Below are 20,950 nucleotides of genomic sequence, written 5' to 3'. Positions count from 1 at the left end.
GCGCCTTAGAGCGGCCTATTACAGATTTCTACCACAAATCGCCTGATTCAGTCCTGGGAGGGACTGCTGACACTCATCCCAAAGAAAATCCTTCTGCTGCTGCTTCAGAGAACACAATGGGACAAATATTGCAAGAGCTCCGGGAATTGCGCACTGAGATGTCCCATGATTTGGGAGCCATGCGGGCCTCCATTGAAGAACTAAAGGTGCACATGGAAGCGATGGGCCCACGATTCAAAGAACTTGAGAATTGCATCGCCGCCATAGAAGACTGGGAGACTTCCACAGCGAATTTGCTTTTGGCCCTCAAAAAGCAAGTGAAATTGTTAGAAGATAAAGTGATCGACTTAGAGGATCATTCCCGTCGCAGCAATATTTGCATGACTGGGATTCCAGAGCGTGCTGAGGGCCAGGATCTGAAATGCTTGCTTTATGAGCTTCTACATGCTCTATTTTCCCCAGGAGATCGTGATCCGCAACTGATCATAGATAAAGGCCACAGAACATCTGGCCGGAAACCACGCAATAACCACCCACAAGCATTTATCATTAACTTGCACTATTACCAGGCTAAAGAATGGATTCTGCAGTGTGCGCAATGTGTGTACTTATCAGGGCACCCTGATATCTATCCCGACCACAGCAATGCCACCCAGAAATGTCTGGCTGAATTTTTCGGCGTTAAAAAGCAGCTCTGTGATCGACAGCTCCATTTTCTTTTGATATACCCTGCCCGCATGCTTTTCTGGATTGATGAAGGATGGAAATCATTCAGCAATCCAGGGGCTGTGCTTGCATTTCTGGAGGCTCGTAGAGGAGGGAAAAATGATGCTTGTTCACCATCTGTGACTCGTGAGAGCTGCACTCACCTACCAAACAGTCAAATGGTCATGGCGCTTCCCTGGGATGGCCTGGTCATAGTCCTCGCTCTCAGACCAATGGCAGCAGCAGCCCTAGTCATAAATCGGCAGCTGCTAATGACTACACAGAGAGGCCTCTCCTCTCTGCATGTTCAGGATCACTCACGGCTGCTGTCATTTCAACTAAACACCACATATGTGACCCGGACAGTAGTCCCTGTAAAAATGCGAACTCTGTCAGTGATGCTATCTAATAAGCTGATGTCCTGAGGAGTCCTAAGTGGTCTTTCATCACCAATGACAAACAACTCCTCATAATCCTTATGGGGAAACTGATTACTCATCGTGGCAAATCTTGAATATCCTTTAATGATACCATTTTTTCGGGGTATTGACAAATTTCTGGGAGTTCTTTTGAAGTTCTTTCGGGCTGCGGTATAGCAGCAATGATAGTATGTTGCCATCTTACATTTGTTTCGAAAGAGGGAAGGGGAATAGGGTGGGTTACACATTATTTCCTTTTATCCTTGCTATATGTGTCTTTATTATTGCTGTACCAGATCATGATTCAGGTTATACCATGTCTGTGCTGCTGATGTCACCTCCCTCCTTCCTATTTTTCTGGGTGAGGCGGTTTGGATTTGAAGAGACCCAACTCATTCCTCTAGACTGTCACCATGGTCATCCTGATGTCGCATATCTGGACTTTGTCCACTTTCTTGTACTGCATATGGACATGGTCTCATTTCCGTGTTGACTTTGGTAAATGGGCTGGACGATCCCTGTGGCCTCAGGTTGTATGGTTAAGTTCTGGGGTTTCTAGTCCTAGTTTTAGTCTTCTCTATCTTCAGCACTCTGCTTCTGTTAACAGGTACTCGGGGTTTTGCACTCAAGGATCTTGGTTTAATGCTGGCTTGGGTAGAGGGCGTAGGGGCCCCGGTGGGGAGCTGTCTGCCATCTGCTCTCTGAATTGTCAAATTATCTTATGTGGTCTGTTTCAAGGTCAGGGACTGCAGCGCATGGAGATGATGGGGTTGTATTGGGATGGGGGAAAAGAGCACAAGGGTATTTTTTCTGTCATTTCTTACAAAGTTTTTATATCACTATAAATGGCTAATTTGGACCTCAGTGTTATCATACTCATTGTTTGAGGGATTGATACTCCTACAAAGCACAAGCGCATTTTAGATTTTATAAGGAAAAAGAAAGCTCACATAGCACTTGATGGTGAACACACTAAACTCCAAAGGGACTGGGTTGGACAAGTGTATTACTCCTTTTATAGCACTAAAAGTCGGGGGGGGGGGGGCTGTAAATTAACAAACCCCTTTCCTTGTCTATCAGCAACTCTTACAGACCCGGAGGGTCGTTTCTTGATGCTTGATTGTGAGTTGCATGGTGTGAAATTTACCTTAATTCATGTATACAGACCAAACAGAATTTTATAGAGGTTTAGCCTCACTCATTGAAGGTTTTTATCCCTCTCCCTTTGTTATGAGGGGTGACTGGAATGCCTGCTTAGATCCACGTCAGGACAGATCTAGTGGTGGCTCCTTTTCCCATGCACCCGCTGCAGGACTCCGGGAACTGCTTACATGCTTGGGGGTGCTGGACATTTGGAGGATCCAGTACCCGTCCGGAAAGGATTATACCTATTGTTCCCCATATCATCACACTTTTACAGCAGGATTGACTTTTTTCTCTGAACTGCCTCCTTAATTTCTGACATGGGACATCTTGCTATCTTAACTTGCTAAATCTGACCATAGTCCCATCCTATTGCCATGGTGCATCCTGCCCTGGCCCTCAGCAGCCTAAAACCTGGAGGTTTAATCCATCCCTGTTGAGCAATGATAAATTTTGCCAAATGATGTGGGATACTATAAAGGAATTCTCTGATGTCCACCAGGGAGCTGAACAATCACCTGTGGTTCTTTGGGAAACCCTTAAATCCATCTTACAGGGCAAGATTATTAGCTTTGCCTCCTGTCAAAAATGTGCATAGTTGCATAAAGAACAATCCCTGGAACGAAGAATCCATGCCCTTGAACTCAAACATAAATCCTCCTGTTCTAGAGTTTACCGGGCCCTTCAATGAGCATGAGAAGATTTACGTCTCTTGCAAATTGACGGCAAGAAAGATCGCTTCGGTTTACTCAATAACATATGTATGAACATGGGAACAAAACGGGCGTTCTTTTGGCTAGAGCCCTTCGGAAGGAATGTTCTCAGACTGTAATAGGGAGTATCCGATCGCCAACTGGTGTGATTGTTACTCAACCTCAACCTATTAGTGCGGTCTTTCAAACTTTGTACCATACCTTATACAATAATACAGAATCCTGCTGTGCAACTGATTATGGAGTCATACCTAGCGGACACTGACTGCCCTAGGCTTACCAAAGCCCAACTTGATCGATTTCAGGCGCCCAAAACTGCGGGAGAGGTGTATGCAGCCATCATGAGTCTCCCAAAAGGTAAATGTCCAGGTCCTGACGGCTTTCACATAAACCTTTTTTAAAAAATTCACACTCAACGTTGTTGCTAAATTAAAGGACACGTTTGATTATGTAAAAGATTATCCTAATGTCCCACATTACATATCAGATACAACTATAGTGCATATTTCTAAACCTGACAAGTATGGTCTTGACCTTGGTTCCTATCATCCAATATCGCCCTTGAACTCAGATGTGAAGATTCTCGCCAAACTTCTGCAGTTATGCCTGGAGAAGGTGATGTCTACCCTTGTATATGATGATCAGATAGTACTGGTAGCAGAAAGACTTTTTAATAAACCCTATGTGGCATTTTGACATCATTGTTCTTGCGAAATTACGAAGTGCTGCGGGTTTGGTGATTGCTCTCGATGCTGAAAAAGTATTCAACCGACTTCAATGGTCTTTCCTCACCAAGGTTTTGGAGAAAGCGGGATTTCCAGCTATGTTCAGGGCCTTTGTCCAAGCTCTTTACCCCTATCCCCGTGCTCAAGTACTCAATGATTTTAGCTCCGACTTTTTTCCCATTGCTCGTGGTACTGTCCTCTTTCCTCACTATTATTCAATTTAGCTATTGAAGTCTTAGCCAACAGAATTAGGGGGCATTCCGGAATCTCGAGCTTTACAGTGGGGGGGAGAAAACACTGTAAAGCTCCCCCCACAGATGATGTTTTACTTTTTAACTAATCCAGCTCCCTCAGGGCCTTATCTATTAGAGATTTTGTTTGGAATATGGCTGATTTACCTTCTATAAAACTAATTTTTAAAATCTGAAATTTATCCCATTGGAGTGGAGGAGATTCTGGGCTGTTTCTCTAACTTTAGGACAGCATGTGCTGGCTTTAAATATCTGGGGATATGGATAACTCGTAAGCTGAGTGATTTATATAGGCTTAATTATGCTCCTGCTATAACAAAATTTAAACAAGACTTGCAGACTTTGGATGTTCATTTTCTTTCCTGGGCTGGAAGAAGTAATGCGCTTAAAATGAACATTCTCCCTCGCTTAATGTACCTTTTCCAACATGTACCCTGTTACTTGCCGGGTGGTTTGTTCTCTAATCTCTGGGCTCCTCTCAAAATTTAACTGGCATCAAAAGACGGCACGCATTAAGATACGTACCCTTTGGCAACCTAAGCCAGCCTGAAGCATGGCCCTCCCCGATTTACAAAGCTGCCATTGGGCCTGTGGGCTTGTGGGGGCCATGATGTGGCTTCATAGGGATCACGCGACTTCTTGGTATGTTATTGAGCACAGTTTGACTGGCGCAGCAGATTTACTAATTCTTTTGCTGCAACTGACTTCATAGAAGGGTACATTAGCGCAGGGCTGGTCCTCATGTCACTTACACCTTTAAGATTTGGAGAGCTCTGAGTGTTAAGTTGAATTGGTGAAATATAGGTCTGACTTCGCTTACTCCCTTGCATGGCATTCTTAAGTTGAATACCACAATGCTACATGGGGGCGCCACTCGATGGTGGAAGCTTGGTTTAAAATTTCTGGGTCAACTTTAGGAAGATGACAGTACCCAACCTCAATCTTTCCAGGACCTCCAAGATGACTATGGGGATCGGCACCTTTTCATGCCCAATTGCTTGCAGAACTGTCCCGCCTTCAAGCTAAAGGGTGGCAACTTATTGTTCCTGATCCTGTCATGTGTATTCTTATTCAGGAAGTTGTATCTCACCGGGGTATTTCTCTCTCTTTTATAAAACCTTTCTGCAAATACAAGTTGCGCAAGATCCTCCCAACAGTGGAACGCTTATCTCCAGATAACATTAACGACAGACCAATGGAAGGGGCTCTGGGAAAAAGCGCATAAGATTTCTTTGTGTCTGCCGAGTGGAAACAATGGTTAAGCTTCTCCACCGGACATATAGATACCCTCTGTTTTATACCAAATTCTCCCCTGCTGCTTCAGGATTGTGCTGGCGGGGCTGTGGTCATCCTGGTGCCTACATTCACATTTGGTGGACTTGTGACTTTGTAAAATTCTGGCACTCTGTCCTGGCTTCTTGCCGTTCAATTCTGGGTAAAGAGCTCGCGTTGAAACCAGAGCTCTGCTTGTTGGGGTTATGGAGTGCTCACAATCTCACAAGCACATGTTGACGACTTGCTGATCATTTACTGTATGCTGGGCGTTTTACCACTGCTTTCATGTGGAAGTCTACTCCTACTCTTGGGTGGTTGAAGAATCAGGTTCACGAGATAGCCCAGGTGGAGAAGCTTACCTATATGTTAAAACGCAAACTACTGTTCATGACAAAATCTGGGCTCCTTACTGGAACTATTGTAATGCTCATTCTCCCTGAAACCCACTGAATAGCCTTCACAGGTGGGCATTTACTTTCTCATTGTGATAGTCAAGTAGACCAATCTGTTTTTCTTGTTTTGCAGTGTTTTGCAAATGTACTGTGCTCTCTTCTGCAGGGTGCAGAGTAAATTTGAGCATCCGTTTTCCAAACCTGCTGATAGCCTCCTCTCCTGGGCTTCCGCAGCTGAGGAGGCATTAGGGGCGCGCTATTGGCCCTAGTGTCTCCTTTTTAGTTAGACTCCTCATTTAAATACTGTAACACGTGCCCAGGAGAGGTGGCTGGACACGCATTAGGGAAACGGGCGCTCAACACTGAATGCCCGTTTTTCCTGTACACTTTACTATATCAGCCTGTTAGATCGTAAGCCCTCTGGAAATAGGGAAATACTTTCAGATATAATAGGTAACTCGCCTTGAGCTACCAGTGAAAAGGTGTGAGCAAGAGAGAACACTGAAGGGCATGAACAACTTAGTTTGCTACTCATGTTCTCTCTAGTTGTACAGTAAGGTCTTGCAATCCTTGATCTAAGAACATAAGAACATGCCATACTGGGTCAGACCAAGGGTCCATCAAGCCCAGCATCCTGTTTCCAACAGTGGCCAATCCAGGCCATAAGAACTTGGCAAGTACCCAAAAACTAAGTCTATTCCATGTTACCGTTGCTAGTAATAGCAACTGAATACTTGCACCTGATACCAGTATTCAGTGTATGTGAGCAGCACCTAACTAGTAATCTATCTTTTCAGAGAACTGAATTTGCCAACTATGGTTTAAACTCAATCCAAATATACTCTCGACACCCTTAATGTATCAGTTCTTTCCTGTTAATGAGTTACTAGTCTATATGCAAACTACTGGAAGCATTCAACTACATCAGATTGTACTAACTGTCCTGTTACTTGCAGTAGATTCAAGGCAGTAAAGCACTATGACCTTCAAAGTTTGAAACATCTCTACATTTTGGTGATTTTGTGCATCTATCAGATAGGGGTAGATTGACCAGATATGCAAGTAGGTCGATGGAGCAGTTTTCAAGACCCAAGTTCCTAGTGCTATGTGGAGAGTACAAAAGCAGATCCCCATCCCTTAAAAAAGGACATATCAGAATTCCTTAGACTTGCCTGCAGTACTCTTGTCAGCTGAAGTTTATGGCAGTACTTTGTAGAAGCTGATTTTAGCTGTTTAAGCAGTACTCTTCATTTATTAATGGCCAACTTCTACAAACCCAGGGTCTACACTACTGTTTCATACATTTTCCAAGGGCTGGAGCTAGCTCCTGGACTGATATATGACAGTGACACAAAAAATGGCCAACACATTATTTAATAGAATAGCTGCAAAAGCACATGTTGTACTGTATGCTAAGAGGACAGTTTTCAGAACTATCTAGCCTGTTAACTAAAAAGTTAGCTGGGTAGATCAATGGCTCTGAAAATTGTCCCTTGCTGAAGGGCTAAACATAGCTCTATAGGTTCACCTGATGGTTGTATTTAACAGTTTAAAAACACCTTTTTTATCCAGGAGTGCTTGCATTGGTGGTGTAAACTACACATGTATATTGCATTCTCAAATATATATGTTCCCTCATAACCCCACCTACAAGATAAAGAAGGGGTCAAAATAACACAGGACCCATGTACCTTAGCGCTAGCCAGCTTAATAAAAAATTGTCCACAAATGCATTTAACATTTTTTCAAACACTTTTTTTTTTTATTGTATTCAAGCTCATGTATTTCCATTCTACTGCACTGGCTTTCCTCCTTTGTTTCTTTGGGGTGTTTTTTTTTTCAATTTAAATTTTGTGACATACATAACAGACTACAACAACTTCATAACATAGAACAATAAAGTAAGTCACACTGATTGATTTACAATACCTGCCTAACATCCACCCTGCCCTGCCCTCCCCCCAAGGAACAGTGCACCAACAAAAGAGAGAGAAGAGACCAAGAATAAAAAAAATAAAAAATCCTAACTATACCATTATTGGCAATGATAAAGTCTTGGACATCAATCTTAATAACATTGGCATTACATGCTTACAAAATAGTTAAGCCTTTTGTGTTTTAAGCCACGCCTCATAGGGGTTCAGATTTTATCAAATTTTGACACAGTTTCTTCTAATTGCAGATATTTTAGACAAATCTTGTATAGCATAACTAACAGTAGATGTAGTTGGAGCTGTCTTACTTCTCCAAGCCAAAGCAATCTTGCATCTATTGGCCAAAAACACTCGTATGAGAAACTTTTTTTGTTTTGGAACATCAAGATCAGAAACCAGTACATTCAAGGGATCATAATTAGCTTGAAGAGGGATATGCACACCAGTTACTGTGGATGCCCAGGAAACTATAAATTCCCAAAATTTAGAGATTGTCCCAAATGTCCACGATATGTGATAAAAGGGATCCAATTTCTTCGCAACCCCCCCCCCCCCCCCCAACACCTAACATATAAGAACATAACATAAGATATGCAATACTGGGTCAGACCAAGGGTCCAGCAAGCTCAGTATCCTGTTTCCAACAGTAGTTAATCAAAGTCACAAGTACCTGGCAAGTATCCAAACATTAAATAAATCTCAAGCTACTATTGCTTATTAATTAATAGTTTATGAATTGTTCCTCTAGAAACTTATCCAAACCTTTTTTTAAACCTAGTTACACTAACTGCTGTAACCACATCCTCTGGCAATGAATTCCAGAAATTTCTTCGATTTGTTTAAAATGAGTTACTTGCTAACTTCATGGCGTGCCCCCTAGTCCTATTATCTGAGAGAGTAAATAACCGATATACATGATTTTGTAGACCTCTATCATATCCCCCCCTCAGTTGTTGCTTCTCCAAACTGAATAGCCCTAACTTCCTTGACAGGGCAGCCGTTCCATGCCCCTTACCATTTTTGTCACCCTTCTGTGCACTTTCTCCAGTGCAACTATATCTTTTTTGAGATGCAGCAACCAGAATTGCACACAGTATTCAAGATGCAGTCTCACCATGGAGCGATAGAGGCATTATGTCATCCTCAGTTTTATTTTCCATTCCTTTCCTAATAATTCCTAACATTCTGGTTGCTTTTTTGATCACCACAGCACACTGAGCTGACAGTCTCTTTTCTGGATGGTAACCTCTAGGATAGAACCTAACATTGTGTAACTACAGAAAGGGCATATTTTTCTCTATATGCATCACTTTGCACTTGTCCACGTTTAATTTCATCTGCCATTTGGAAATCCAATCTTCAGTCTCGCAAGGTCCTCCTGCAATTTATCACAATCTGCTTGAGGTTTAACTATTCTGCATAATTTTGATGTCATCTGCAAATTTGATCACCTCACTAGTCATACCCCTTTCCAGATCATTTGAGAATACATCTTATGTAGTTTGTCCGGTGTATAATAGCACCTGAGTAAGTCTTTATAACCATTCTCTATTAAAGAAGATGATATAGAACACTTACTTATATGGAGGAAAGACAGGTCTCATTCAGATTCCAGCAAAGGTGCCCTAAAATCCTTCTCGCAACCTTTAATGTAGCTTCCTATTTTGACCCCAGAAATCACAGAGGGCCCCTCTAGTCTTAATAGCAAATGGCTCAAAGAAAATTGCAAAAAGGAGTGGATATAAAGGGCATCCCTGTCTCATGCCTCTGCCTACCCCAAAGCTCTCAGCATAACCTCCATTTACCTTGATGTAGGCAAGGGGACAAGCATATAACTTAATCTTATGACGTAAGTCCCAAATTGCATTTTCTCCAAGGTCTTAAATAAAAAGGACCACTGCTCTTTTTTGAACACTTTTTCGGCATCAGTTAACAAAAGCGAAGCAATATTTTCCTCCTTAACCCACCAGATAATATCCACAATTTTGCATACGTTGTCCATAACCATCCTATTGGGAATAAACCCTGCTTGATCATTAATGATTAGAGATGGGATGACTGAGTTAAGAAGCTCAGCTAGCACCCGTGCCAATATTTTAAGATCTAGATTAATGAATGGACGTATATGAGCCGCAAAGAGTCCTATCCCTCCCGGATTTTGCAATTATAGTTATGTTAGCCATATTATTGCCAGAATATAATGACTCCCAACTCTGAGATAATTAAAAATAGCAGCCAGGGGAATAACAATATTAGGTGCAAAATGTCTATAATATCTAACAGTAGAGCCATCTAGACTGCGTAATTTGCCTACCTTCAGTCTCTTAATGACCTGAAATATTTCAACAGTAGAAATCTCACTATCCAAATAGTCTTGTTTAGTAATATTTGGGATCATAACTGAGGCCAAATAGTCATCAATAATATTGTCTTTGGCTTTATCCTTGCTGTGAAGATTGACATAAAATTGAGAAAAGCATTGCCTTATATCAGAATTAGTCGTAACAATTTTCCTCTCTGCATTTATTTTTGCTATGTGATTCTGCAATATCACAGTTTTCAATCCCACCTTCAATATATGCTTGATGAGTTAATTCTAAATGATGGGCAATCTCTTCAGAGTCAAGGAATTTCTATGTATTTCTACTTGTCTTCACATTTGTATCTCTTCTGCTTATCAGTTTATCTCTTTATCTATAAATATTTATTTTTCTGTTTCACTTTTACAAACACAAGCTTGGCCAAACCTTGGTCTAAGCCTTCATCACTGTCATAGCTCACACACAGGTACACAATTTCCCTTCTCTCCACTTTAGGCTACTCTGCCCTCTGTTTCTCCCCTCAACTTCTGTTTTCTCCGTCCCTGCAGGTAGAAAGCAGTATCAGGTCACTGGCATAGAAACATGATGAGCAGGTGCTACCCAGCCCACATGGCTCCTGCTGTGCAGTGATGGTGCTATAAATAAGGCAATGATTTATTTATTCTCCATCAGCCAACAGGCACGAATTAGCCATTGTGTGTGGGCAATGTCATCAGACAGTGCTGACAAGGAGCCAGCTCTCAGAGTTTAATAAAGACTTTACTAGGCATGTACAGGAGTCCTTGCATGCCCTACCTCTCGAGAGCATCAGTTTTGCTTTGACTGCATGGACATGTTCCCAGTCTCTCCATTTTGTTGTCTGGTTCTTTTGTTGGCCTAGGGTTTGTTTTTTGTTTGTTTTTTTGCCTCGTTTTTGCTTTTTCAAACTACTGCTTCAGTAGGCTCTCAACATAATTTTTCAATTATACCAAAGGAGGGGAGGGGAAAGTATGTAATGTAGAAATGTGGAACTTCAAGGTCTGTATCTAGGGGTGCCAGGTGTCCATCACAGATTCACATTAGATTTTCTGCTGCCTGGGGCCAGAACATGACTAACTGCCTCAGTTACAGTGTGATGTCTCTGCACGCGCTACACTGAGCCTGGAAAATGGAGGCCCTCTAGAAAGCACAGCCACTCATCCCAGAGTCAAGCATCAACGGGGAAAGAAACGGGGAAAGAAAATCAAAGCAGGATATCTCTCCCTCCTCCTCCCACAAATCACGCAAGGCCCCACCACCACCACACCCAGTGGTGCATTGAACATAAGAGCTAGCTGCTGGTTATGGCACAGTGAAGAGCACCCAACACATGAGAAATCCTCTCCAGGGCCTTTTCCCTTGGTGCTGAATTATTTTGTGAAAGTGTAGCCAACCTCAACCCTGCAGCAGGACTGAATCTATCAGGTGCAAGGATTACCTCTTTTATCGAGATCCAGCATCGTCTTGTCAGCACAGAGCTCATCACAGTGTGGCCTGCTAAGGCCCTGTATTTATTGGTGCAGAGTGCCTCTGCCAGCATTTAAGATGTTGCCAGTGCCCATCCATCAGTTGTGGCGCTGATCAACAGGCACAAAATGCCTGAGGCCAGCTGCAGCTATCACTCAGTTCCAAGCTCACAATCTGTGCCTCCAGCATTGACAGACCTTAGAGAAGCCAGTCTGGGTCTCTGAAGAAGATGGCTCTCCAGCTCCAGTCCAGAAGGTCCCCACAGTCAGTGGGAGTCCAGCTAGCAGAGCTGGTGAAGAATTTATTCACCTCTTTGAAATATGAGGACCAGAGAGGGAAAAAGCTTCCCTCATAACTGTACTGTTCAAAGCTCCCCACAGAGGCTTATGCTTCTCCTTAGGAGCTTCCAGCTGTGGGAGTAAGTTCCCTCCCTGAAGTCAGAGATTAATCTCCTCCAAGGGAATCCCCTTATCAGATTGGGGCAAAATCGCATCAATATGCTTGGTGATCCTCCTGGAAGCTTCCACTTCAGAGCAATGGAGGTCTTCACCACAGTCACTGTCGTCATCATTAGGGTTGTGATTCAGCGAACCACCTTGGTTGGGAGAGGAGGATTCCCAAGGGATTAATTCTGACCCCTTAGAAGAATTTCCCTGGCATACATCTCCAGAAGATCTCTACTACTCACATTTCTTGAGTAAGCTGGAAAATACTCTGTTCATCAGTGTCAAGAAGGAGGAAGACCTGAGATCTCGCAGGTCTTGAGCTGCTTCAGTTTCTTCAACCTCTGGCGGACACTACATCCATTCCAGTGCATAAACTTCTTAAAGATCTACAGAGGATGTGGCAATTGTCAATATCTTGCCTTCCGGTGGCCCAGAAGCTGGGTCTGAATTAAAGGGTGCAGGTCTCCTTGGGTTTTGGGATGGTTCAGCTGCTGCACCACTCAGTAGTGGTGGAGTCAGCAAGGAAGTGTGGAAAACGCACTCATGATCATTCTTAACTCCCCTTCTGGGAAGGATCTGAAGAAGGTCTTCCAGGGATCCATACGTAGTGCCCAAATCATGGCTCATTAGCTGTATATATGATGTAGCATCTAGATGTAGAAGATAAAACCTGTGTTAGAATTGTCAGACCCAGGACAAGCTGAGTTCTGCTGAGCTGGAAAGGATATGGAAGAATTTGAAAACAACTGATTCTTTCCGAATGCAAAACTTTCAAGATTACAGCCAAGACCTTTGCCTCTTCAGTGGAGTTTGAAGGCTCATGTGGCTGAGAGTGTGTGGCCTTCATGAAGATATGCATGACTGTCTGGCAGATGTCCCTTGTGTTGAGGACACCTTGTTTAGTGAAAAGGTGAGTAGCTTTCATTGAGGAGCATCAGTCCACCCTACAGTTGTCAGCAGCAGCCCCAGCCTGACAAGTTCTTTTCCTATAAGCATTCTTTCTTACAAAGGTGCCTTTCTGTTCTTTTCAGTGCCCTCAGTCTCCTCCCATTCTTCAACAGCAGCAGCTGTCAACTAGAGGCTGGCAGAGAGAAAGGCATTAGCTAGAGGTCTAGCAGCAGCCATAGTCTAAGCCTGGGACCAGTTTTTGATGTCCTTGAGACCTGCCTCATCCATTGGGAGGGAGGAGGGCCCAGTCCTTCCGAAATGGACAGATATCACAAAGGTCTAGTGCAGGGATGGGCTTATGTGCTAAACTAGAACACCGGTCTACTACTCCTTTTGTGTACCCATCAGTTCTTATTGCTAGAACTGTCCAGAAGATCATTCAGGGCAAAATGAGATTGATTCTCCTAGCACCGGCATGGCCATCTTAAGTATGTTGTTCAGATCTTGTCCTATCAGTTCAACCTCCTCTCATTACATAGAGCAGCAGACTTTGCCATCCAAGCCTGCCATTGCTGGCCCTCATGGCAAGGATGTTGAATGCGCAGTAGTTTCCTCCTTACTGTTTCCTAAGCATATACTGATTTTGGCTAGAAAGCCTTCAAGTAGAAGAGGTTCTCAACTTGATTGGGACCAGTTCCCCTGATCCTTTCTCCTATGGCCTGAGGGACTTGCTTCAATATCTCTACCTCCTCCTCTCGTCCTCCAGCCTAAGTTCCTCTTCGGTTAAGTTAATCTAAGTGCCTTTGCAGCATATCACCAGCAGAAGGAGCTCTGATCTCCCTCTACCTCTTAGTATCAAATATTCATTCAGGTCATTTATCAGGTTAGTTAACTAGATTTAAAAAAAAAAAAAAGGCATTCCAGGGTGGCCCTAAATTACCTGGCTAACTTAGTTGAATTTTATTTGTATCTAGCTAAGTTATCTGACAGAAACAGTACTGGAAGTGGGGAAGTGAGTATCTCACTGCTGGCTGGGGGGTGCAAGGGCAGGAATCAGCCCAATTTTGATGAAAAAAAAATGGAAGGGAGAGGAGAGATGTGCCCAACATGAGGACCTGATGCACATTTTGCATATTGGAGCGGTTGGGGGTGGGTGGGGATTGCAGGGCCTTTTTTGCAATATTGAGAAAAGGGGTGGAAATTGGGCTACAGGCCCACATGGCACTTTTATATATATATTTTTTACTTTAATGTCACTTAACCAGATATCTTTGAAGATATCCAATTAAGTGGTAGGTTATCTGGCCACACAAGGCCAGATAACTTTAAAATCTAATCAGTTACATTCAAATATGGCAGGTTACATTTTAAAGTTACAGAGAAGGGCAACCAAGATGATAAAGGGAATGGAACAGCTCCCCTATGAGAAAAGGCTGAAGAGGTTAGGGCTGTTCAGCTTGGAGAAGAGTTGGCTGGCTAAAGAGATTTATTAACACCACCACTAAGGATGGCTTCTATAAATTGCAAGTCCTGAAACGGCTCAGACCTCTCCTCCACTTCCAAGACTACCAGTCAGTTCTCCAAGCAATCATTTTTTCAAAAATTGACTATTGTAATTCCCTTCTATTCGGCCTCCCAGCTAACACCATAAAACCTTTACAAATGCTTCAAAACGCTTCAGCCAGGATTCTGACTAAGACTAACAAAAGAAATCATATTACCCCCATCTTGAGAAACCTACACTGGCTCCCAATTAAGTTTAGAATCACTTACAAAGTACTAACAATCATACACAAATCTATACTCAAGCTCATTCCACTGGAACTCAATTTCCCTTTTCGACCACATATACCCTCCAGACCGGTGAGAGCATCTTATAGAGATACTCTCCTCTCCCCACCCATCAAAACCTCTTTAAATAAACGAACTCTATCCACAGCGGGCCCCGCGCAATGGAAAACTCTACGTCCAGAACTCCGGCAGGAACTATGCCCGATCACCTTTAAAAAGCAACTCAAAACTTGGCTATTCGAACAAGCTTTTAATTTATGCCAATAATCTCCTCTCACCTCACCTTACTATACTACAACCTATCTATCAGATTATATATCAGTTTAGCTTTCCAACTCTGCAGTCAATTAACCCAAATATGTGCTCCATGTACCGAGACTCTATTTAATCCAATAAGCACCTAGATATTTAGCCAGGTTAGTCTTAGCTCCACAAAAGAATCTTATTACTGTATTTTTATTCTTTGTACTTCACTCCCCAGTTCCTTGATCCAAGTTTATCTCCCTGTTCTATGTAATTGCATTCTTACATGCTTGTTAATGTTCTAATGTAAACCAAAGTGATATGTAACTTTGCTACATGAATTTCGGTATATAAAAATGTTAAATAATAAATAAATAAAATAAATGATAGAGGTCTTTAAGATCATGAGAGGTCTTGAACGAGTAGATGTGAATCGTTTATTTACACTTTTAGATAATAGAAGGACTAGGGGGCATTCCATGAAGTTAGCAAGTAGCACATTTAAGACTAATCAGAGAAAATTATTTTTCACTCAATGCACAATTAAGCTCTGGAATTTATTGCCAGAGGATGTGGTTAGTGCAGTTAGTGTAGCTGGGTTCAAAAAAAGTTTGGCTAAGTTCTTGGAGGAGAAGTCCATTAACTGCTATTAATCAAGTTTACTTAGGGAATAGCCACTGCTAATAATTGCATCAGTAGCATGGGATCTTCTTGGTGTTTGGGTAATTGCCAGGTTCTTGTGGCCTGGTTTGGCCTCTGTTGGAAACAGGATGCTGGGCTTGATGAGACCCTTGGTCTGACCCAGCATGGCAATTTCTTATGTTCTTAAAGTTATCCAGCTATATGTGTATCACAACTCAAAGTTCCAATATTTAAAATATTCTTCTATTCATTTGAGAGAAGAATGAATGATTTAGCTGGATTAGTAAATTTGAGGGGAAATACTGTAGTTTACTCAAAATTAAACAAGTTAGGAGGTACTATTGCTTTAAACATTAATTATCAATTGCTTATGACGTGGACAGAAAGTTATCCCTGTCTTCAGAAAATTGGCTATGCAACAAAAATAACTGAACACTTTGTTAACTTACTAAGCTGGGTGCAGTGTGCAATAATAGAGAAATACAGAACTTCTTCTGGGGAGAGCATGTTAATAGATTTTGGATAAATCTTAAGATGCACTGCTGTTCTATATATAATTAAATATAGTCCACTACACTCACTGGTGGCAAAACATGGTGCAATATATCACTTTTATTATAATGGTTGGGAATCCAGTTGGCATCTAAACAAGACCATTTTATAAACCAGGATCCTCTCTTCTTCCCCTCCACTGACTCAAGTAATGTTCTTGTGTGTGCGCAGGTTCGCCAGAGCAAGCCAGTGTCAAGACGACAGAATTTGGAAATGCAGAAATGTGAGGAGATTCTCAATAAGCTCATAAAGTATCGTTTCAGCTGGCCCTTCAGGTAAGGAGAAACACATTAACTTGCAGCTAGTGCATTCTGGCAATGAGAAAGGGAACATGTCCCCAAAATGCTGCAGGGTCAACTAATAATTTATTTAAAACATTAACTGGTAAGCGATTTATAAATGTTTTGAAACTCCCAAAGCAATGTACAATTAAAACCAAAGGTAAAATACAATACATAAAAATCACAAAAAAAAAAATACAAGAATAAAAGATTATGGCCTAACTGCTGTTTGTAAACAAACTACTGGCCAGACGAGCACTGTGCTTGCAGGGAGCTCAAAACATTTTGGGGAGAGGCACAGTGGAAGAAGGGTGCTTTTAAGCTTTGACTAATTCTGCTTCAACTCTCTTTTGCAGGGAGCCAGTGACTACAGAGGAAGCTGAAGACTACTTTGAGATTGTAAGCAATCCCATGGATTTCCAAACAATGCAACAAAAGTGTTGTTGCAGTAGCTACCGCTCAGTGCAGGAGTTCCTAGCTGACCTCAAACTGATCTTCTCCAATGCAGAGCTGTACAACCAGAATGGTAGCCTTGTGCTGTCCTGCCTACAGAAGACAGAACAATGCCTGGTGGACTTGCTGCACAAACACCTGCCTGGCCATAACTACCAGCGCAGGAAACGAAAGCCCCACATGCGCACAGAGGAGGAAGCGCTAGAGCTGGACAGTGACCCAGAGGCAGCAAAACATTCCAGGGGGCGCAAGAGAAAAAAATAAGGACATGATAGAGAAGGGGGGGGGGTGTGCGGAGAGGTGGAGCTAGCCTTCATGTGCTCTGCAGGACCAGCTTGCCCCACTGCAGCTGGAGTAAGGAAAACCTGCAGACTTTGTTTTTTTGTTTTTTTTTGTGGAGATACATATATAATTTTTGTTTCGGCGTTAAGTGTGATTCAGTTTTCTTCTTTCCCAGAAGCACTGAATCAGCCATGATCAAGGGGGAAAGCAGTAACTCCTGAATAAAGACAAAAGCAAACCAAGCGCTTATGGAATTTTCTGTATTGGCTTGTCTTTGTGTTTGGAATGAGCAGATCTTGGAAGGGGGATGGGAGGACTGTGCTTTCTGACCCCGTGGTTTCTGACCTGTTCATTTCATACCAGAGCATCTCTGGACATGTTTTATAGCTGGCTGCAGGAAACAGATTTCACTACTCCTTCCCTGGCTTCTGTCAGAGCTCTTGTTCTGTATGTGGTGTCTGATGCCATCTGCTGTGTGAGATGCGAAGGCAGGCTTGGCACCATGTTTTGAAGGAGTGCTCCCTCCCCTTGGCTGCAGCTGTGCAAGGGGGAGGGGGGATTGGGATCATATTGCCTCATACAAGGACTGAATCAGGGATGGACCAATCCAGCTTCTGCTTCTCCTCTGCATATATTTATATGGTGTTGATTTGGAGTTCTAGGAGAGCAGACTGGATGGGCGGAAGGGAGGACAAAGCAGTTACATTTATGGAGATAAGAGCAGTTACCAGCATTGATACTTGTTGTCTTCGGGTGGCCGAAGTTACTCACTCTTTTGGGGCATTTGGGTGAAGGAGGGTTCGTTTTCTGAAGAAATTAGCAACCCTGCCTCTTCAGGCCATGTCTTTCGGCCATGAAAAAGAATCTAATGGAGAGCACCTTTAACAGTCATGGCAGCCTTTCTCTCCCTTTCGTCCTGGGGAAGGGAGCTTATGGAAAAGGGATCAGCAGTGCCAGCATAACCATCAGTCCCTGAGGGGAGTGCTAAAGCAGCGAGAACTCAGTTTGTCCCTTTTTTATTTTTTTAGTTAGTTTCTTTTAATTCTAGCTGTGATCTTGTATAAAAGGGGCAGTATGTAAGATAATATCTATTGTCTTGCTTTGGCACATGTACAGTTTAAGTTTATATGAAAACAAATTTGCCATTTTTTCTCTTCAAAATCCTTTAAGTAGTTTGTGTATACTGAACCCCATAAATCCCTTACCTTCTATTTTTTTTCGATGGGACGAGGGAAGGATTTCTTCCTTTCTGTATCCCTTTGGATGGTTCTAGGAAGACAGTATTACTATCCTAATGCGATGTCCCCAAAAGTTGTAATCCTTATTGTTCTATTTAAGTAGAATGTGATGGGAAGAGGACTGGATACAAATCTGACATGGAAGTTGACAGTGCTAGGGTATAGTTATAGTAATCTGCTGGATATGCACCTTGTGAGCACCAGTATAAATATCATGGCATTAAGGGCATTATGTCCCTAGAGAGAGGCTAAAAGTTACATCCTGTTAACTCATGCTTCATTCTCTTTTGGAAGATATCTCTGTCTCAAAAAGTGAGAGGCTGGGGAAACTGATGTGATGGTTCATCATCTGGAGTGAAAGTTGGGATGTGAAATGGCACATGCTAGGATGGGAGAAGGGGCTTAACGTTTGTGGCACATTCCTGCAGGTTGCCAGGGGTGTATGAGGGAGAGTTGCTGGCATGATGAGCAGCACCTCAGTGAGTGGCTGGAAGCAGTGTGTTCCATTTTGGGCTTTTTATATTACAAATCTTTAGGAACAAAACTGCAGTTTACATCATCATTTTTATTTATATATTATTTTTCAATTTAGATCATAAAATTTGGAATTCTCTGTAAATTAGTGAACATATAAAATAGCTTTAGCTGTTAAAACCTTTTAGTTTCTAACTTTTCCCATGTACAGCACAAAATCTCTATATTTTTTGAGGTTCTATAGGTTGAATTTTTTTTAAATCTAGGCTGAAATTGAAGACTGAAGGTTTGTGCTTCCCCCACCTACCCCTTGTGATTCCTTACTCCCACCCAGGAGCTCAGCACTGATACTTGTACTCAACCATATTTAGACTCAATTATTTTTTTGTCTTGTTAATATTGAGCATTTTGTGTAGTTTATATACACCGTGGATACCTAATGACTTGTAGATTTTTTTAAATGTGTCAATGGGAGGGGGAGGGTAGGCAAAGGGCTTACTTGTAAGAAGTTGACATTTTAAAAATAAAAAAAAAATTATGTATTTGTTCTGCATAATTTACTCTTGAGTTGTCAGGAACAGATATTTCAGTACACTGCATGTTACTAAAATGTCTGCTTGGTCATTAGCAAGTTCACACATAAGCTGCTTCGATTTTTGCACATCCCTTTTTGTATGTGTAAACAAACTGCACTGACCCTAGGATTTGGCAAAATTGCATACCCTGCTGTCTCTAATGCTGGTATTTATTTATATCATCTTATATTCCACTATTTCTAACATAGTTTACAGAGCAAATCACATAGGAAGAAGTATTCATAAAATATACATAAAATGAATAATGAGGCACACAATGTACAAAGTTAAAACACAAACCATATATTTAAATCTAATATAGTGAGTCAAATGCTCATCTAAAATATAAAACCTTCACGTTCTTTCTAAAAAGCTTAATATCCTGTTCTCCTTGCACATCTGCTGGAAGGGTGTTCCAGACTAGAACCCATAGAGCTCATGTCATCCAACATTTAAAATTCCATGCTGCAGATATTGAAACCAAGTTCAAACCTGAGGACTGTAGTGTACATTCACTAAAGGGACTTAAGCTATCACAAAGTGATTTGTGAACAATTTCCAGGATTTTGAACAGAGCCCTCCATTTTACAGATAACCAATAAAGATCACAAGCTAGGAGAAACATGCTCCGTTATTTTTATGCCAATTAGCAACCTTGCGCCCACATACTGGATCAGTTGAACTATTTGTATTTGCTTTTATAGAATCCATGGCTTGTAACTTGCTTCATATGGGCCTGAAACATAAGTTTTGAATCTAGGATAACTCCTAGATTTTTTGCTTCATGGACAACTAGTAATTGAGTTCCAATAGGTAAGGACAGTCAAGTTGTTCTGTGATAATTGCTTTCCCACCCACAGAAGTGTGGTTTTAGAAACGTTTAAAACTAATCGTATTCTTTAAACAATATTAACTACATTCATGCATTCCTGAAAAATCACTATTTTTAGTATAAACAGTTCCCTCATTTGGTGCTTTATCCGTCACTAAAGGGTGGTATAAGTATGGGTTCAATCCAGATGGGAAAGGAAGAATAGTTTTCTGGGGCTCCCTGACATGTCTATCCATTTTTCACTCTCAATGCTCACACTGGAGGTAGAGGACCTCCAACAGGAGCCAAATAGTCCAGAGAAGGAGCAATGAAGGCAATAACTTCAACAAAGGTATATAAATGAATTCACACCAATGTCCAGCCATACAGTTCAACTATTAAAGAGTAGAAAAACAGGAAAAAATACTCTGGAGTTCAAGAATAGTGATCAAATATAAGTCTTTACTGTAAATTAAAAAAGGATAATCCAGGCCTCAATACCAAAAATCAAGAATAGCATAAAAAATGTAATAAGTAATAAAGATTGTCAACTTGTCCATCTTAGATGTTGCCTCCCTTCTCACTTCTCTTGCACCATTATCCATGGAGAAAAACCTCTCCCCTTCAATGTGGGAAAACTGGAATGAGGTTCCAGCATTAAAGTCAATCATCAAATAGAAGAAAATCCCCAAGCACAAAAACTACAGGACAACTGTCCCCACATACAAAAACATCCAACTTCAATTGATCCAAGTTTTAACTCTCCTTCAATCTGGAAAAACTGTATCACACTGTCTCAATGGGGTATAGCCCTTTGAGTCCTATCAAAAAGTATCAATCTTCTCCCAGGATAAACAGGATGGTAGTCCTCACAGATGGGTGACATCAGATGGAGCCTGACACGGAATACT

General features: G+C 41.8%; 1 protein-coding gene across 1 annotated transcript in view; it reads left to right on the top strand.

The window, feature by feature from the left end:
- The window catches only part of BAZ1B (bromodomain adjacent to zinc finger domain 1B), a 328,954-nt gene extending 309,759 nt beyond the window's left edge, over nt 1–19,195 (top strand). Inside the window, exons 18-19 of the mRNA XM_029612999.1 lie at nt 16,097–16,200; nt 16,563–19,195. Of these exons, the coding sequence (XP_029468859.1) occupies nt 16,097–16,200; nt 16,563–16,923 (465 nt within the window). The 3' untranslated portion in view covers nt 16,924–19,195. The remainder of the gene's footprint in view (nt 1–16,096; nt 16,201–16,562) is intronic.
- Nucleotides 19,196–20,950: the final 1,755 nt, after the last annotated feature.

This window comes from Rhinatrema bivittatum, chromosome 8 (assembly GCF_901001135.1).
Source record: "Rhinatrema bivittatum chromosome 8, aRhiBiv1.1, whole genome shotgun sequence".
Classification (NCBI taxonomy): domain Eukaryota; kingdom Metazoa; phylum Chordata; class Amphibia; order Gymnophiona; family Rhinatrematidae; genus Rhinatrema; species Rhinatrema bivittatum.
The sequence above is the reverse complement of the archived record's forward strand: the minus strand, read 5'-3'. Positions and strand labels throughout refer to the sequence as shown.